This window comes from Trachemys scripta, chromosome 11, assembly GCF_013100865.1.
Source record: "Trachemys scripta elegans isolate TJP31775 chromosome 11, CAS_Tse_1.0, whole genome shotgun sequence".
Taxonomy (NCBI): domain Eukaryota; kingdom Metazoa; phylum Chordata; order Testudines; family Emydidae; genus Trachemys; species Trachemys scripta.
Window position 1 is genome coordinate 60,619,424 of NC_048308.1, and position 20,170 is coordinate 60,639,593.

General features: G+C 41.9%; 1 protein-coding gene across 1 annotated transcript in view; it reads left to right on the forward strand.

Annotated features, from left to right (window-relative positions):
- Positions 1-20,170, forward strand: part of CCNYL1 (cyclin Y like 1) — a 50,638-nt gene that overhangs the window by 16,022 nt on the left and 14,446 nt on the right. Inside the window, exons 2-7 of the mRNA XM_034785522.1 lie at positions 248-322; positions 4,939-4,973; positions 7,048-7,148; positions 10,289-10,324; positions 12,693-12,744; positions 18,979-19,098. Of these exons, the coding sequence (XP_034641413.1) occupies positions 248-322; positions 4,939-4,973; positions 7,048-7,148; positions 10,289-10,324; positions 12,693-12,744; positions 18,979-19,098 (419 nt within the window). The remainder of the gene's footprint in view (positions 1-247; positions 323-4,938; positions 4,974-7,047; positions 7,149-10,288; positions 10,325-12,692; positions 12,745-18,978; positions 19,099-20,170) is intronic.

Here is a 20,170-nt window from a genome sequence, read left to right on the forward strand (position 1 = left end):
CTCCATTTGCTTATAGTTTTAAAACTGGTAGTGTAGACTGGATTTTTGTTTGGGACATTAAGCTAAAAAGCCAGGATTTTAACACCGGCTCATTGATTTGAAAGCTGATACAGCTCTCCAAGAGTCTGACGGCCTTCAGAATGTTCACCTCAGCCTCATCAGTAGTCACCCTCACTACCCCTCCGTGGTCCTTTCGTCTCTGTCCATCCCAAACTGAAATGCCATCTCTTTGTCCCTTGTCTTTCAGATTTAGCCTTGGAATCAAATCCATCTGACCATCCCAGAGCAAGCACAATTTTCCTGAGCAAGTCCCAAACAGATGGTAAGCGAACACTTGTTTTCCTTTTTGAAAGGAGGTGGGAGAACAGTGAAAAATAACTGGATATTTGAACTGCGGGTCAAGCTGAGTCATAGAAACAGAAGTTGACTTTGTGTTTAACCTGAGGCCTGGTCTATACTACCCGCCTGAATCGGCGGGTAGAAATCGACCTCTCGGGGATCGATTTATCGCGTTCCGTCGGGACGCGACAATCGATCCCCGAATCGGCGCTCTAACTCCACCAGCGGAGGTGGTAGTAAGCGCCGCCGACAAAAAGCGGCAGAAGTCGATTTTGCCGCCGTCCTCACAACGGGGTAAGTCGGCTGTAATACGTCGAATTCAGCTACGCTATTCACGTAGCTGAATTTGCGTATCTTAAATCGACTCCCCGCTGTAGTGTAGATGTACCCTAAGTCACAGTAAGGAGTTACTAGCTTTAAAATGTGCAGTTCTTCGTAGTAATGTCTTCATAGGCTATTTTATTAGGACAGTGCCATTTGTGCTTTATGGGTATCCAGTATCAGGCGATTCAAGCTTCTTGCTTCTAGTAGTCCGAGGGAACAGGTTTGCCTTACCTCACTTTGGTATTTAGCTGCAGAAGACAGTTGTCTTATGACCAGGGCTTGAAAAAATCCCCTTGCAAGTGGGAATCTTGCCCCGGTGAATGGTGGGCCGAGGCCATGAATTCTGTAAGGGACACTGTCCGTTTGAAATCTGTTCAGTTTTGTAAGTGTTAAGTAGTTTCAGAAAGCACACCTATTCTTGAGCCCCCCTTAAACACGTGAATAGATTTACTAACTTCAAAAAAATTCCCTTTTTCTGTGAAAGACCCACACATTGGAAACTGACTATTCAGGGTAAACAGTGAAGCTGTCTGATCACAAAAGGCTGTTGAATGCACAAGTTAAACAAACTGAAATAATGGAGGAATATATTCTTATCTCTTAGTTATAGAAATCTGTTATTTGTAATGATAGTAGTGTTAAAAAAAAAATCAGTGATTTAAACTGATTGGTCCCTTAAGGTTCAGTTCTTTTCTTTTCTTTTAACGTTTCTAACCCTTATTTGGAACGTTATCTTTGCAACCATAAGAATGAAGTACCTATTTGCCTTGACAAAAAGCTTCAGTGTGGCTGCTGCTTGCTTATAGTTTTGCCAAAGAACAGTAGAGTTAAATTGACAAATCTGTAAGTTTCAGAGCTGCGATTCAGAATCCCCCTTCTAGGGTGATTCAGTCATGTCAGCATCATGATTATGCTGCTTGGGAAATCTCTAAGCGAGAGAGGTGGGCACTGAAGTTCCTCATGGGAAGGAGGACTCCAGCTAGCTCCCACCCTACCAAAAAGCCCCCACAAAAGAGGTAGAGGTTGGGGCAGCTATAGAGATGAAGTTGCAAATATTAGAACTTAGTAACCAAATACCACTTTAAAGTGTATCAGAAAACTTTCCACATTTGGGAATGTGGCTTACTTGTGCAGTATGCAGTCTTTAAGCCATGCCAGAAATATGTTAAACTATACGAAAGTCCTGCTGGCGGAGGCTGCGTCTTAAACGTGGGTCTGACATGTTCAGTATTCCTTGGAACTGATGTCTAAACATTTGTTTGGGAAAAGTAGTATGGACCTGCTAAGGATTAGTAACTGTTAGCGCTACAGTGGCCAGGACTTTTCCATGAGTAGAAGATGCAGAACCTTTTATGTAGACTGTACTGGATCTGCTTTATCTCTGAACATTTTGCCAGGTCAATAAAATCAGTGATTTCACTTTGAGACGTTAACACTTAACCGGGCCAGCAGTTCTTGTTTGTTAAAAGTGGTAGTTAGACATTGGTGTCAGATGTGCTAGTTTCTACAGACAGGTAGGAAGACTCTCTCTGCTTTCAGGAGCTAGCAATCCGTAAAGTCAAAGGTTGAAGGTTTGGAAAGAGGGTATGTTGTACAAGCCGATAGCCAGACTGCTGATTATCTTTCAGCTTGTTCTGTACATATAAATATCCCCAGCTGCTCCCTTTGCTTAGTTAGTTTTAGTTCTGTTTACTGCTGCTACTTTATAGTTGGCTTTTCATCCTTTTTGTATTTTTAAAAAGACCAAGACAGTATCATGAGAAAATTGAAGTAGTTCCAATCCTCATGTAGACTTTGTATAACAAATAAAAATGTGGCCAGATGGCCATGAGCTTTGGCTTGTGTCATCTTTGGAATAAGAAGTCCCTTTTCACCCTCTGTTAAGTTTGTGGCATAAAAAAATTGCATGACCGGCCCCTCACCAAAGGCTCTTAAGCGAAATAAGTTGTCATGGGATAAGAGGAAGGTCCTCTCATGGATTGTAACAGGTTAAAAGATCAGAAACAAAGGGTAGGAATACATGATCAGTTTTCAGAAAGGGGAGAGTTAAATAGTGGTGTCCCCAAGGGGTCTGTGCTGGGACGGGTCCTATTCAACATAATCATAAATGATCAGGAAAAAGGGATAAATAGTGAGGTGGCAAAATTTGCAGATGATACAAAACTTCTCAAGATACTTAAGTCCCAGACAGACTGAGAGGAGCTACAGAAGGATCTCTCAATACTGGGTGACTGGGCAACAAAATGGCAGAGGAAATTTAATGTTGATAAATGCAAATTAATGCACATTGGAAAACATAATCCCAACTATACATATAAAATGTTGAGGTCTAAATTAGCTGTTACCACTCAAGAAAGATCTTGGAGTCATTGTGGATAGTTCTCTGAACACATCCACTCAGCGTGCCACAGCTGTCAAAAAAGCAAACAATGTTTGGAATCATTAAGAAAGGGCTAGATAAGAAGACAGAAAATATTATATTGCCCCTATATAAATCCGTGGTACGCCCACATCTTGAATACTGCGTGCAGATATGGTTGCCCTATCTCAAAAAAGATGTATTGGAAAAGGTTCAGAAAAGGGCAACAAAAAATATTAGGGATATGGAACAGCTGCCATATGAAGAGAGATTAATAAGACTGGGACTCTTCAGCTTGGAAAAGAAACGACTAAGGGGCGGCTGTGATTGAGGGCTATAAAATCATGACTAGTGTGGAGAAAGTGAATAAAGAAGTGTGTTTTACTCCTTCTCATAACACAAGAACTAGGGATCACCCAATGAAATTAACAGGCAGCAGGTTTAAAACAAACATAAGGAAGTATTTCTTCACACAACGCACAGTCAACCTGTGGAACTCTTTGCCAGAGAATGTTGTGAAGGCCAAGACTATAACAGGGTTAAAAAAGAACTAGATAAGTTCATGGAGGGATAGGTCCATCAATAGCTATTAGCCAGGATGGGCAGGGATTCCCTAGCCTCTGTTTGTGGAAATGGCTGGGTTTTTTTCTGAACCTCTGAAGTCTTCCCAAAACGGAGGTAGTTATCCTTGAACTGTGTGGTAGGGCCAGAAGTTGATGCTGAGAATATTTCCATCTGTGCATATGAAAACTAACAGCTAGTTGTAAAATATGTCCAACTTTTACAGATGAGATAATGTCTTGAATGTAAAGCTTTTATCAAGTGTTTCTGGCTGCCAAATAGTTCAGTTAGCCTCCATACATATTTTCAACACTTCTGCACTTTTTAGAAGACTATGCAACTGAAATAGCGCAATTCTTAATTGTGGTTGTAAACTGAGTTTAGACTCTGTCATTTGATTTTATTTGAGCAACAGTATAATTTCTTTTATCTGAATTGCCTTTATCCAGAAACCCTAGTTATACGAAGCCACAGTGTCTCTCGCCCTCCTCCCAAAAAAAGCTCGGTTATCACCTACTGTCTGGTTAACATTAAGGTTGCAGGAACTGGGATTTGGGAGGATTTATAGAGATAGGAATGAGAAAAGTGAGGTGTGGGGGGAGAATGAGAGAACATAGGGGAGGAGAGAGCAAGAAAGAAACGAGGGGTTCACTGAGAAAGGACAGAGGGAAACTTGATGGGTTAAGGAAAATGAATGGGGCAGGAGGAAGGAAGAGGAGGTTGAAGGGGAGAGAATGAAAAGGAAAGATAGAGGCAGAGGGGGGAGTAGCTGCAATGGGGAATAGCTTCCTTGGTGCTGCTTGAGCGCTTCCTGGCACTGAAAGCCCCAATGGATGGGGCCAGTCCTACCCGTCCCTATTTGTACTGGTGCTTGCAGAGGTTGAGGCTGTCAAGGATGCTCCTATCTCCTGTGGCTACTCTCTGCTTCGTTACCCTTCTCTTTACCTCCCTTTGGGCTCTGTCCATGCAGCATCACTGCAGCATGCAGGGTCAGAGCACAGGAAGGCCCAACCACTGTTTCTTGCTTCCTCTGGCTTCTAGCACTAAAAGCTCTGGCACTTCCATTTATCCAAATGCCCAGTTAGCGGAAAGTTTTGGCTGTCCCCAGGTCGTTTGGATAAGTGGGAGAATACTTCTTAATAATAGCTTTGTGAAACATTTAAAAACAAGTGTATTGATTTATTTGTCCTCAAAACTGAATTCCAGATATGGAAAGTACAAGAACTAAGATAGCATCCTATGTGTTGCTTGTTTATATTTTGGGAAAACACTACAGCTTGCTCGATACCACTGCGTGCCTTGCTATGGAACTTCTTAATTTATAACTGAGTTCATTTTCCTCCCCCCATTCCTAGTGCGAGAGAAGAGGAAGAGTAACCACATCAATCATGTAAGTAAAACAAACCATCAGACGTAAGATGCTGTTTAAGGGATGCTGTTTAAGGGATACTGTCAACTTGGAACTTAGTCAAATTTCAAAAATACATTCAGAGTAGCTGTAGGTCCTTTATGTCCCCTAAAGTCCCTGCAAATTTTATTGATTATACATTTACCTTTTCAAAGTTTAGGAAAGAAATGATTGAGGGTTTTTTTAGATTGCTGTGTGAAAGATCTACGCAAATGGAGAAAACAAACACAGGAGAGCACAGCGATGAATGAGCTGTCAAAACACAAAATAGCATATATATATTTATATATTTTTTTCAGTTCTATTGACCTTGTGTATTAATTATAAACAGTACTAGGGGGCAAAATTCAGACAAGTGTGATTCTTAAGTTGATGTCTCTTTAAAGCAGAAGTAAAACCAGGTACATTTAAAACCTGAGATGACAAGCTATTTAAATCTTAATTCGAGAAAGATTTGCTGTTATGAGTGCTGCTATCTAAAGGCAATTTTAGGCAATGCAGCTAGTCTTCATTGAAGTAATGACATTTCTTCAGGGCAAACTTTCTTGTTAAAAAGAAGAAAAAATTGAGCGATGGCTTCTAATAAACTGAAGTGATCTGGCTGTTCAGGAGTGCTGAGCGTCCGTCCATAGCACCACTGACTTCAGAGAGAGCTGCAAGTATTCAGCACCTCTGGAAATTGGGACCACGATAACCTAGCAGTAACTTTTTAGTAGACAAAACTGTTCTGATCTTCTCATTTGCTGATACTTCACACATCTAGCTCCCTTCCCCCCTCTCCCTTTTTTTTTTCCTTTTTGACATCTCACCAGAGAGAGAAATGCATGAGACTTTATTATGCCACTGGATAATAGGCCAGGGAGATGTCTTCTAATAACTTACACTCTTGGTACTTAAAAAAACCAAACTTAAATTAGTAAAACTGCTTTGGTGCTGAAAGTTTTTGGATGTGCCGTGGAAGGTGAAATGTATATGCCCATGTTGTTAGCACAATGACTTGTGTATTTTGTCATTCTTATTTTCATATATATAAAAGTTCCAAAATTCAGGTTGAAGACTTACTTGTTTTTGCTGGAGGACTTAAGAACTGCCATGGGATCTTTTCCCAGGCCTCAGTTGAGGGGGTGAAAGGTGTTGGAGCTTACACAGATTTCTCAGTGACTGAGGTTTGGTATTAAGTAGAGGTTGGCAAACCTTAAACTGTTCAGTTAAATCTCTTCAACGTGATTGTGCGGTCATATCCCTTTGGTTGTTCAGGGAGTCCTCCAAGAAAGAGGGAAATCAAATCCTGATTTTTTTAATACTAAAAGGCAGAGAAATACTTTAAATATTTTTTTTTAAACAATCAGATCTTGTTCAAACATCAAACACTACGTAGTTGGAGGACAGAAAGTGAATTATACCTTACTAGGAAGAGGCACTCATTGGTAATGAAATTACCAATATTACATCCTTCAGCATGCTTAGGTGTCTTCTGAGGTTTCCTATCCCAAGTATAGATCCTTCTTTGAGATTACAGCTGCAGACTAAAACAAAGATCTCAAGATAGCTCACGTTCTGGTTCAAAATGATAAACAGGATACAAGGAAGAGATTAATGTTATGAAGAGTTTATGGAAGAGCTGGGATTTAAAGGGAGGATGGAGCGGCCAGAAAATGGGAGCATGTTTAAAGTGTGGGGTGTGGTATAAAAGAAGGGGATAAACAAGGAGTGGGAGAAGGAGACATGGGAGCAGTTGGTATAGAGAAAGTAGATAAATGTATTAAAGGAGGGAAAAGGCTGATACCGAACTAAAATTAGAACAGTTACTTTTTTGTGTGTCTTGCGTTTGTGTACATGAACATTTCTGTCTGTGTTGCTGAATTAGCAGCATCTTGACTAACTGTACTGATATAGGGCAGTTTAGATGCAAAGAGCATTCATCTCCAAGTGCCTCCTGTTTGCTACTTAGTATCCATCTACAGTATTTTGGATGTGTCGATGAAGTTGTACACCCAGAACCCAAATTTCTGTAAACAAACTTTTCTTAAATTTGTCTCTCTCTCTCTTTTTTAAGGTTTCTCCAGGGCAGCTTACGAAAAAGTATAGCTCATGCTCAACCATATTTATAGACGACAGCACAGTCAGCCAGCCTAATCTTAGAAGCACAATAAAATGGTAAGTACCATTCTGATCATGCAAGAGGCAGAGTGACGTTGCGGGCTTTGAGCCTGGGGTTAGTTAATCATGCTGGTCTCTGTCAGTCAAGGCATTCAACTGGCTCTGATTTGACAGTTCATCCCTGACAGTTTGGTCACAGAAAGGGACTTGGGGCTAGGGTTTCGGGAGGTGTGGGGGTTGAGCTTTTCCTTTGCCATCCAGTAATGCAGCTTAAGGCGTTTTCACATGTCAGGGCTTGTCTGCATAGGATATTACTTCATGGCAGGCCTGTGCACTGTAGATTCACACTCCGCTGCATACTAATGTGCTGTGGAGACAAGACCTTAGTTACAACCACGCTCAGGTCACTTGATGATTTTTTGCAGAATTGGAGTATTGATGTTGAATAAAAAGGGGCTTTTTAATTCTTTAAAATGAAAGCAAAAACTCTGGGTTGAAAAACGGGAAGTGGTTTTGTGGGGAGATCTATATAATACAGCCCTTTGGAACTTCTTCCCAAGCTGCCTGTAGTGCTAGTCTGCCCCTCTAGTGGTAGAAGACTATAACTAATGCATAGTTTTAGCTCTGGTTCCACAGTTGTCGTCATGTATTTGAGTATAGTTATAAAACATCTTTCATCTAAAAAGAAGTGACAATACAACCTCTGTTGTTCCCCACCTGAGGCTTCTTTTTGATCCACGTGCTGCTGATAGCATAGTGAGAATTAGTTTCATACACAGCTGGTAGGGAGCCAAAGCTGAGAAGTGATTTTTTCCTTTCCTGGATGCAACAAAGAGGAAGACTTGGTAGCTCCCCCAAGGCATTGCATCTGCAGGCAGATGCTAAAGTTTGAACAAATTTTGGAAGTGTATTAAGCTGCTGATTTGGCTATTGGAATCCAGACCTGAAAGTGACACAGCTGCTGCTTGGCCAGAAGGGAGGTGCTGAAGGTGAAGAGTTCAAACCATCCCATCCCCTCTTGTCCTCTCTTGCCTTGCCATATGCCTGGCTGACCTTTCAGCAATGGGTTAGGTGGCATGTTGGGCATGTCTAACTTTGTTTAGGACTTGGTAAGTTTCTTCTTTTGGTAGGACTCTGAGGTTACTCTTGTAGAGGGCTATGCGGCTCAGAATTGTAATGGGATTAGGAAGCTGCACCTACAGCTTGCCTCTCACATCTGATCCAGACAAATAGAACTGTCAGACTTGTTTCAAAAGGAAGTCTTCCAGCCAAAGTGGAAAACCGAATCACCAGTTCCCCTTTTATTGGCCAGTACTAGCAGTGAGTCACTGCCGTCTGAAGGCTGTTTCATTGCCCATGTGAAATGAGTTGTTCGAGTCGCAACAGGTGTGGCCAGGACTGAATGGACAAGAGAGTGAACTCTACTCCTGTCTGCCTCTGGGGCTATGACTGACACTCCCTGGTGGGGAAACGGGCACTGGAGTTTCCCCTTCTGCCCTTTTTCTCTGACTAAACAGATACTTTAGTCTCTACAGCTGTCAATTTAATGTTGCATAATATTAAATTCATTACTCTGAATGTTCTGGCTTTTTAAATTTTGTACTTCTACTCAAACAAAGGGTTGCACCAAATCTCAGCAAGTGTAATAAGAGAACAATTGTATTGCATGCGTTGTACTGCTTTAACTATTTTGTACAGCCCCTCCCCCCAGTGTAAATATTTGGGCAGGGGAAACGAACTATACCAGCATAAGACACCTTTTGGTCTAACTGTGTCCATGCTGCATATCAAACTGCTGTGACAACATCAGTAAAAATAAAACATAGCTCAAAACTGACCATCACTGTAGCAAAAACTGTGTAGACCGGGCTTTTCTCTGCACTCTACACTCTGAAGAGCTGCGGTGCTCCTACCCGTTCAGCCAGTTCTGAACAATCCACTGACTAAATGCAGGGTCATTTGATTTTAGTTTTATAAAGGATATTGAAAGGGGAAAAATCACTTGTCTGAAAATTTTTACCCAAGGTTATTGTGACTGAAATTACAACAGTTTTTTCCAGACTTCTGACTTTGTACATGTGACATTATAGTCCGTTTTACTATTTAGCTTGTTTTTGTGGGTCTCATACACAGTAGGAAACGAGCAGGAAAAAAAATTGGCAGGGGAGCTTGGGCAAGTACCTGAAATACCTGAAACTTTTAAAATCGGATCTTGAGTATATTTGTAGCAAGGGAACTTCCAAACTGAAGCTCTGCTTACATGTAATTAATGTGTTTTTGTCTCTGCGTAAGTCACAGTTTTTAAGGCTGCTCACTTCTTAGAAACTACCATACTGAAGAACTTGGGCCCAGTTGGATGATTTAAAGATGAAGTGAGACTTACTCAGAATTTTCTTTGGCCAGTTTTTGGAAACGAAGACGACAACCGCTCTAATTTAGAGGGTTAATAGTGAACTAGGCATAAAATAAAATCATGACCAATTTAAAATGACAGTTTATAACTGAATTGTTTATTTTGCTAGACTAGTGGTGCCCTGTCAATAAATGTGGACATGTTTATTTTCAAAGCATGATATTGTCAGTATAACTCAGGATCAATAACTTGATTTGTTTCTGGTGTATGTCGGTACCATACAGTAGTGGGTGTTAGCCGCTTTCCACCAATGCATCTGTTCCACTTATATGGCCCATGTCGCCGTAGTGTCTGAGTACCATTATGGACTGGCTGCTTTCTGGTTGTGGAACGAACAGATGTTTCAGCCAATAAGCCCATCTTACCATTAAAGTACACTATTTAAAAAAACAAAACTCCAAAGGGAGCTTATGATGAGCGGGCTTCTGGCATGCTGAAGCTTTTTGTCAGTGGTTAATCAGACATGCATTCAACTAGGTACCTCAGACTTCTGTTATGATACAGAGATGTATACATGTAGTTTTAAAATGAGTGTAGCTAGCAAATCAGAGTGTATCTGTCTTGGCTAACTTCCGTTCACAGAGAGAACCAGAACCAGGGAATGAGAACTTAAGGAAAAAAATGTAACTGGGAGATGGGGAATCACTAATTTCATTTCAACTTCAGAAATAGAATAAAGTCATACTCTAAATGGGTTCTAGAAATCTGTTTTTGTCCTGAGCAACATCTTATGAAGGCAGAATATGCTTCGGTAAAATAACCTTTTTTCCCCCTTTCCTCGCAGTGTGACGTTAGCAATATACTACCACATAAAGAACAGGTGAGCACTCTCTATAAACTTCTCTCTAGTTAAGCAAAATCATAACTGTGGCTTAACAGTTGTATGTCCAAGTCATTTGAGCTGTAGTTGGCATAATTAGTAAGTAATTTAGGTTCAAAACATCATACAGTTTTATGGAGCCTCTGCTTTTCCTTCATAGTTATGTCATAGGCTGATCAACCTTTTTGTAAACCAATGCTTATGTTCAATACTACGTCGAGGGTGAAGCACAAAAATTAAAGTGGCAGTGTTGGAAAAACATACTGAACTTGTTCTAAAACCTGCTGCTGCTTTTAAGTGTACCAGCACTTGCTCTGGGCTTTGGCTGGTCGTCTCCTAAATAAAATGGGGTTTAGATTATTACAATTTAGATGTTCATAAGAAAATTTTGTCCTGTGTACTACATTAATATACAAATACCACATACTAGTAACCTCATTACATATGATCTAATCCCTTTCCATGGTATGATGCTAAATATTTGAATTGGGAAGTGAATGTTGAGCCTTGTAGAACATTTTGCCCCTCAAATGAAGCTGCTAGAGATGCCCTTTCAGAGAATGGAAATAGAGAAGAACATGAACTGTCTGATCATGTATGAAACAAACAATCAGCAGCTTCTTAAAAACAAGCCCAATCATGTCTATAAGATCTGGCAGCAGAGGGGTGCCAGCCATCTCTGTCACTGTCCCTCTTTGTGACGATTTGTAAAGTTGGGATCTGCTGCAGTCTTACTTTTGCTAGAGGTCTTACCTAAGATTAACTACCTTGAGAGAACTGCCAGTGTGATTGTGGAGACTAGTCTCTAGAGTAAACTGCAAATGTCTGGGGACTGTCCAAGCTAGCCTCTACAATCCTATAAACTGCTCTGATCAATTATGAATAGATTAATTTGAGATAAATAACTCCCAGGGTGGAGAGTGGGCAGCCCCAAGGATTGGGTAGAGCAAGGATGCATGTCATCCTACTTCACCCCTACAGGTTTTACAGAGCCCTTCTTTTTAGGGAAGGGAGAATACCCTTGAAAAGGTATCCACCCTTCTTGGTTGGGGAAAAATGGGGCATGTTTTAACACTGTTAGCTCAATCGAGTTAGTGTAACATGTTTGAAAAGCACTCTTCATGTTTGAGGTCTTGTATAGACTAGGCTTTAAGATGGGATATGTACCAAGTCTTTTGTAGACAAGGCATACACTGCCTTTAACATATATTAAACTAATCTAGTTAAAGTCTAAGGGAAGCCTAGGCTACAATGTGGCCAGCGAACGTCATAAGGAACAGTAAGAGGGCTTTTCAATCATGTTCAGTTAACTTAATTCAGCTAACACGATTGAAAAAAAGTACATCCGGGCCTTGTCTTTACTAGAAAAAAAGGTGTATTTTTTAAAGCATGTTAGCTAGCATGCTAATATCCTACTGTAGGCAAGGCTGTTGTAGTTTTACGAACATTAGCTGGATGAGGTAGATTCTGGGGAGCAAAGGTTTTATTTTGACTAGCTAACACATTAAAAATATAGTGGCTTTGCCTATACTAGGATTTTAATGTGTATTAATAACCACACCATTTTTCCAAGTGAGGACAGGGCCAACGGAAGCTCCCAGGAGGGATAGCTGCAGCTGAGGGAGTCACCAATGTAATGCTTGCTATATCTCCCCTAGAAAAAAGGTGCTTTTGACATTGAGATAGTTAACTGTGTTGTTGTAAAATCCAAGTAGAGACAAGGTGCAGGTAGTTTTTTGCCTTGATGCCACTAGTCGAGGTCAGCACTATACCCCTCACCTGGGGTTTGCCTCAACTAGCTACACTGAGTGCAAACCACCTGTGCTTTGTCTCTGCTAGCATGTTACATCAAGACCGCTAACTCAAGACAGAGGTTTCAATGTAAAAACATGTTTTTGTTTTTCTGCGGCAAGGGCCTACCATAGGTCCATTGACTGCTGTGCTGCCAGGGCTTGTCGCGTTATATTTAGCTTCAGCATACATCGTATGACTATGAGAAGTGTTGCTTTATAATGAGATGAAAGTTTGTTTTCAGAAGAGCCTATACAGTAAATAAATTTCATAGAACGTCAACTCTAGGGCCTTTATGCAGATGCTTAATTTAACTTCTGGTAGTGAGAACATAGCTAACTGTTCACATGCCTGCTTTTGCTTATTAAATTCTTTCAGTTGTGGAAAATCTCTTCATAATCATGCTTATGGGAATGCAGCAAAACCTAGTGCCAAATTCCAGGAAAAACCTACAAAACTTAAAAAAAAAAAAAAAAAAAAAAATGCTTTAATGTGGTAAACAATTTTTACAATATCAAATGCTTTGTTCTGCCAATAGTTAATCTCCATTGGTAAAATGCATACTCTTGTTTGATAGAGATTCAGCCAGATCATTGGATATTTTTGATGAAAAATCCCATCCTCTCACGGTAAGTGTAATTTCTTGAGTTTATATTTTTCTTTTTTGTTAATCATGTATTTATTTTCATCCTTGTCGGTGTTGTGTGTCCAGTATAAATAGCATTCACTTTAAAAGAGTAAAATCACCTTCTTTTAAATTACTTTTTGTTAATCTAGATCTAAGTGCAGGCAAAGATATATGGTCCTCTCTTGGAGTTTCTAAAACCAAATTGGTTTATGTATAGACAACCAACTATTATGTCAGTAGGCGAATTGCAGTAGAGTCTTCACTTTTCCTCATGGTATTTGAAGAATAAGATGCAACAAAAAGTGAAGTGGTGACATTTAACATGCATCATGTTAGTTCCGTGTTTATTCTGATTCTTACTATTCTTTCTTCCACATGTCTGGGTTTTTTAACACTATTTCATGCCAAGCACTTGGCTGAGGCTGTATAATCATTTTGGAGGAAGCATGCTTTACCTTTACAGCCCTTGTGCCTAACCTTTAAGTGATAGCAAATAGTTCATGAAGCATCACACAAAGCAGGAGACGGTGAGTCTGGCCTTTAATGAACCTGAAAGGCAAAATTTTAAAGTAAATACGCTTAACGTCTCTTACTCTGGCAGTTTGGGGCATTCAACATATTATTCTAAAGTTATTCGTTTTCATGCTCCTGTTTACAGACAATCTTCTAAGGTACAAAACCTGATAGTAGATTTGAGCTGAAGGCTGTGCGCTTCAGTGTGCCGTTGTTGAGTGGTGTCAAGTTATGACTGCCTGGCCGAGTCCTAATCGTTTACTTTGTTTTCTTTTTCATCAGGATTGAACGTAGAAGTGCCTGTGCTGGTTTAAAAGACTTTTGTGGTTTTAAAAAAATAAAAATAAAAATTCAGTTTGCCTTTCAAATATTCAAACAGATAAAGCTTTGATTAATCTTCCTGCCAGATCCTAAAAATATGCTTTAGTATTAACATTACTATTAATGTTAAAAATATACATATTTCTGGTGTGGGGTGTGTATTGACTTATATTAGCTGAGCTTCATCCTTTTAAAAGTAACTTTACAAATCATTCTTTACAGTGTCTGTAGAGCGGCAGCGTTTGACCTCCTCCTATCTAAAACTTCTTTAAAAGAAGTTTAATTTGGCAAAAGAACTATTCTGTAAAGATACCTTCCATAGAGGAGTCTCGCTCCAGTGTCTCAACTCCGTGTGTGAGGCCTGCAGAAATCTGCAAGCTCTACATCTTTTCTGTCCCTAAAGACAGTGATAGTGAGTAGGAGTGCAGCCACCTCTGCCTGTTGATCACCCGTCACCACGGAGATTAAGCTTTTGAAGTTTTTGCAGCTGTTCCTGCTTGATTTTAGTCAGCAAAGAAAGGTCCTCCCTATAGGAACTGAACCTCTTCAGCAAATGTTTCAGTACCACTTCATCCTGTCCAGCTTTGACTGTTCCCGGTATCCTTTTCCATGGCCCTCCTTGCCTTCCAGTCAGATCATAACTCTTTTTCCTTCACTTCCCCCTTTATTCCCTCCTGAATATGCTGGCCTAAGATCATCGGTAGGATTCCATGCTCCAGCAGTCTCTGAGGAATCTTGTTTCTGTGCTCTGTATTTTATTTCTGGTGTCAGGCATTTCAGGTAGCTTTGCCTTAGAGTTCACTCACTTCACTGCTACTTGCTTCTAGAATTCCTTTGTTTAGGACAGAGGTGGGCAAACTACGGCCCGCGGGACTGTCCTGCCCGGCGCCTGAGCTTCTGGCCGGAGAGGCTAGCTCTGGCCTCTCCACTGCTGTTCCCCCTCCCCCGCAGCCTCAGTTCGCCATGCTGCCAGTGCTCTGGTCTGTTTCTCCGTGTGGTTGCAAGCTCCCACTGCTCTGAGCAGCATGGTAAGGGAGCGGGGGGGGAGGAGGAGGGGTTGGATATGGGGCAGGGAGTCCCGGGGGGCAGTCAGGGAGCAGGGGGTGCTTGGATGGGGCAGAGGTTCTGGGGGGGTGGGGCGGAGTCAGGGGACTGGGACCGGGGGGTTGGATAGGCGTGGGAGTCCCAAGGGGCCTGTTGGGGGCGGGGGTGTGGATAGGGGTCAGGGTAGTCGGGGCAGGGAGGGCTGGATAGTGGGTGGGGTCCTGGGGGTGGCGCGGTTAGGGACAGGGAGTCTCCGGAGGGGGCGGTCAGGGCACAACGAGCAGGGGTTGGATAAGGGGGCGGGGTCCTGGGGGTTGGTTAGGGGTAGGGAGTCCTGGGAGGGGGTGGTCAGGGGACAAGGAGCAGGGAGGAGTTGGATGAGTGGGGGGTTCTGAGGGGAGCAGTCGGGGGTGGGAAGTGGGAGGGGGCGGATGGGGGCAGGGGCCAGGCTGTTTGGGGAGGCACAGCCTTCCCTAACCGGCCCTACATACAGTTTCGCAACCCTGATGTGGCTCTCGGTCCAAAAAGTTTGCCCATCCCTGGTTTAGGATATCATCCTCTGTTTCAGCCACTTGGGACAGGAGAAAAGCATCCCTTCTTCCCTCCTTTAGATACCCCAGAGACTTATGAATCTGGCTCAGTGACTTGAAGGAGAAATCCTTGAATTGTATGGCAGAGTCAGGTTTGACAGCTGGATGCCTGGGTTGTGCCAGTGCCACTTGTGCCCTCACAGACTCCGCTTCCCTTTCAGCCCAGAGGTCAGAGTCCAACATCATCCCCTACAAAGATAGGAACTCCACCGTTTGCAGAGTCCCTAATATCCTCTGGTCTGTTTTGAAGTCAGTAGTACTGAGGTCTGTCTGTCTTGAACAAGACTTTACGTTCCCAAATGAAGCATCAGCAGGAGGTGCCAAGCGACTAGTTGCCCCTGACTCACAGCCGCTAAAGCCTTTAACTTAGGGTAGCTCCGCTTCAAAGCGTATGTCTACACTTCAGTTAGATACCCGAGGCTGGCCAGTGCCAGCTGACTTAGGGTCGGCTAAGGGGCTGCTCAATTGCAATGTAGACGTACAGGCTCAGGCTGCAGCCCAGGCTCTAGGACCCTGTGAGGTGGGCGAGTCCCAGAGCTCGGCTGCGGCTGCAGCCCAAACCTCTACACTGCATTTGAGCAGCCCCTTAGCCTGAGCCCTACAAGTCTGAGTCAGCTGCCTGGGCCAGCCACAGGTGTCTAACTGCAGTGTAGACGTACTCAAAGACTCCAGCCTCCCCTCTCTGTACAAGTTCGGAACCAGAGACCTAGCCATCCGAGTGCGGTACCACCTTCGATGCTGTCCTTAAAACTACATTGTGTTTCATCAGAGCTCTCAGATTGGAGCTCTGTTTGTGCTAAGATCAGCATTGGCATTCTGGAACCTGATCATCTTGCTGATCATGGTTTCTAATCTGTCAAGATACTTGGAAATATGTCCTTCTCCAGATCATCTGGGTCAGAGTAGCCGCAATGGCTGTCACTTAAACAAAAATGAGCTGGAGGGGGGCGTGTTTCCAAGTATACTGGAAGGCTATTGACTCTGCATGTGTGGATTCCACTATACCCAAGTTATTAAACATAATGGAGTTGACAGTTTGAGTGGGTTCCAGTCCAGGAATTTGCAGGAACTGGGTTCAAGAGATACCTGGGTTAGAAGTCCCTGTCCAATAAAGTTGTACCCTATTTCAAACCAATGAGTGAAGCTTTGGTAAATAATTCTCTCCACTGGCCCTGCTTCAAAGGCAGCTGAGAAAATATTGTGCTGAGCACAACTCTGGTTATGTCTTCCACCTTGTACCTGAAATCTGGCTGGTTGTGGATGGTCTGGCCAGAGGGAAGAACAGAAGCTACAGTACTGTGCCCAGGAAACCTGAGCTTGGATACAGGAATCTGTTCTGACCGGTTAACCAGTATGCAGCAGTAAAACGTGATGTTATGGGCAGCTGAGCCTTCATGGCCGAAAGGCAGGTGGACCTCCGGGCAGAGGCCTTTTACCAGGTTGTTGCTTCCGTAGACAAATGACAGGTGCTCAAAGTCAGTGCATGAGGGCCCAAGCCTGGCTCAGCATCAGGTGTGCGTGGCGTGGCCTCTGATGCAGATGAACATTCTGCCGGTATTATTCCCATGTTTGCATGCCCATTCTGGAGAGCCCTTTCTTCATGTGTGGTTTGTCAGAAAGTCTTGGGTTTCTATTTGGCAAGAACTGTTTTCATCAGTTTTGTTTCTTTTGACATCTCTTCACTGGACAGCATTCTTACATAAGAGCACCATGTCTGACTTTGTTTGTTTTTGCTTTCTTAAAGCCTAGTTTCAAGCCAGCCAAGTCCATGTCAGCTCATTTGATCTGAGACAAATCAGCCTCTGCTTGCCTACGTTAAGGCTGTTGCTATTAGACATGTGCAAAGCAGGCGTTCACTTCTCATCCCATACATTTGCTGCCCTTTTGCTTTGCTTTGGACTTGAGGAAGAACTCTCTTCGATCTCAGTCCTGCAAAACCTGTTTCTAAAATAGCAGAGCCCAAACTCGCTCACATCACCATAAAGTTTTGGATACCGGGATGTCCTTTATGTGAGTTGGCCGAATTTTTGAAGACTTTGATTATTTTTGTCTTAAGCCTTATGCTTGTCTTCTCCCATTTTCAAAAACATTTTATATTTGGCTTTGGTCTTGCTGTAGCTGTTGGTTTGTCTTACTGAAACTGTTTTGGGATTTCCTTTAAACTTCCTTTTTGCCAGGAGTAAGAATCCTTCAGGGATGGTATCTTTAAAGAAAGGATAGGTACCTTCTAAGTTTGTTTTTCTGCGATCATTTTGCAGGATTTACTCTCATCCACCACCCTCCCCTCAGCCTGGAGGGGAACCTTATGAGATATCTGGATGGGGAACCTTATGAGGTATCACTTTGTCTTTTGAAAAGTCAGTGCCTCCAATATTTGTAAAAAGAACAGGAGTACTTGTGGCACCTTAGAGACGAACAAATTTATTTGAGCATAAGCTGTTGGCGGCTAAAACCCACTTCATCGGATGCATGCAATGGAAAATACAGTAGGAAGATTATATATAAATAAAATTATATAATTACTGCTGGTAATAGCTCACTTTAACTGATCACTCTTGTTACAGTGTGTATGGTAACACCCATTGTTTCATGTTGTCTGTCTGTCTATAGAGAGGGATCACACACACACACAACATGAAACAATGGGTGTTACCATACACACTGTAAGGAGAGTGATCAGTTAAGGTGAGCCATTACCAGCAGTAGAGGGGAAAAAACTGTTTGTAGTGGTAATCAAAATGGCCCATTTCCAGCAGTTGACAAGAAGGTGTGAGGAACTGTAGGGGGGAAAAATAAACATGGGGAAATAGTTTTACTTTGTGTAATGACCCATCCACTCCCAGTCTTTATTCAAGCCTAATTTAATGGTGTCAAGTTTGCAAATTAATTCCTATTCAGCAGTCTCTCGTTGGAGTCTGTTTTTGAAGTTTTTGTTGTTGTAATATTGCGACTTTTAGGTCTGTAATCAAGTGACCTGGGAGATTGAAGTGTTCTCCAACTGGTTTTTGAATGTTATAATTCTTGACATCTGATTTGTGTCCATTTATTCTTTTATGTAGAGACTGTCTGGTTTGGCCAATATTTGTGATTGTGGCTTATTTGGGGATGGAATTTTTGCTTCCTGCTAAATAGGAAAGTTCCATGGATGAGTTAGTCCCCCATGGGGGTGGTTCATGTTCTTGCCCACAGCCCTTCAAGAAGAATTACCTTTTCAGAACTTAGAATTTCCCTTGCCTCATGCTAGGTAGCTCATGCAGAGCAATGAAAATCTTGCATGGTACTTTCCGAGAAGCAGAATGCCTAGGGATTCCTGATGTTATGTAATTGCTGTGTGGCTACAGAAGAATGCAGCATGGGCATTGATATGCCAAGAACGTTACCCACCATCTCGCCTGTCAAGATTACATACTTCTAATCATCACTCCAAGGATATAACCAAGAAATGTAACTTCGGGATGACAGGCAGTAGTCTGCCTTTCATTCAAACCTATATTCTTATAGGAGCAAAATGTGAATTAAAACTGGACTACAAAAGACCAGGTAAAACTATTGCTTTTTGTTAGAGGACTCTCCTAATATTTACTTGTATGGCCAGTGCTGCTTTCTATTTTGTATAGGATTTTTTGTTCCTTCTCTTTCCAAAACAAAAGTTTGTGTAGATTTGCCTTTCAGATTGGTGAAAGGAAACAACAGTGTATTGCTGTAAAAAGCAGTGCCAAGTAACATTTAAATGTACAGTGACTAACTCTAGGCGCTTTCTGTTTCAGCGAGAAGAAGTTCCAAATGACTACAGCAAGCATGACCCTGATCACAAGCACATTTACCGTTTTGTACGGACGCTTTTTAGTGCAGCGCAGCTGACAGCTGAATGTGCAATAGTGACACTGGTAAGCCATGCTCGATCATTCAATTCAAGCTGTCAACATTTCTTTTCCATTGAACAAGTTGATTAAACTCTGCTGAATATAAGGTATACATAAATTGAAAAAGGCGTCTGTCTGGATGTAATGCAGATATAACCGCAAATCAGCGTTTATCAATCGGCTGCAAAATTGTATTTATAATTTTTCTGATATTTCAGGAATGGCACTTACACTTCCTTTCCTGTGTCTGCATATGCAAGATTTGGTCAGTTTGTAAAATGAACCATTTGTTCCAATTTGATAAAATTAATGAAAAGTGAATAGTTACTAGTGAGTGCATCTATATAACTAGTGAGTTACAGGGGAATGGTGAAGGGGTTATGGCATTTTAACCACTGGGCCACAGGTTGAATCTAGCCCCTGTCAGTAGTGATTAAAAACAACCACTATTGAATGGCTGTTCGTTGGCCAATAAGAATAGAGTTGTGGCTTCAATATAATTATTAAGGGAAATATCCACATTAGAAAGTTATTGTCCTTACTCATCGCACAGATGAATTGACTAGGGTTGAATTGACTGAACTTCGGTCTAAATCCTAGAAACACTATGAAGCGTGCAATGTCTGCCCATGTGGTATCTGCAGTATTTGGTTTCCAGGCCTGTCAGTCAGGCACATTAACTTCAAATTCACGTATAGACTTTCCTATTTTTTCTTAACTGCAAATGTAGCAGTGACCTTCTTTTACAATATGGCTGAAGGCCTTTGACATCACGTCTCATTTCACCTGATGTAAGCCGGCAGGGCACTCAAAATCCACTCACCGGTGGTATATAGGCTAATTTCCCTGGAGAGCAGTGAAACTTTTCTAAAGGGATCTTAAGTAATCAGTTTGAGCATTTTAAGCTTTCATTTAAAAATAAGCTGCTTGCCCTTATGGTGACTAAGATACACTGTTGGATAAATTGAAGCAGTGGAGCCCTTGCTGATCATGACTTTGCCAAGCCACAGTGCACTGAATGTAACTGGTTTATTCAGAAACCTGTGAGCAACAGTAAAACTAACCAGGTCCTATTTACTCTGCTTCTGCATATGAT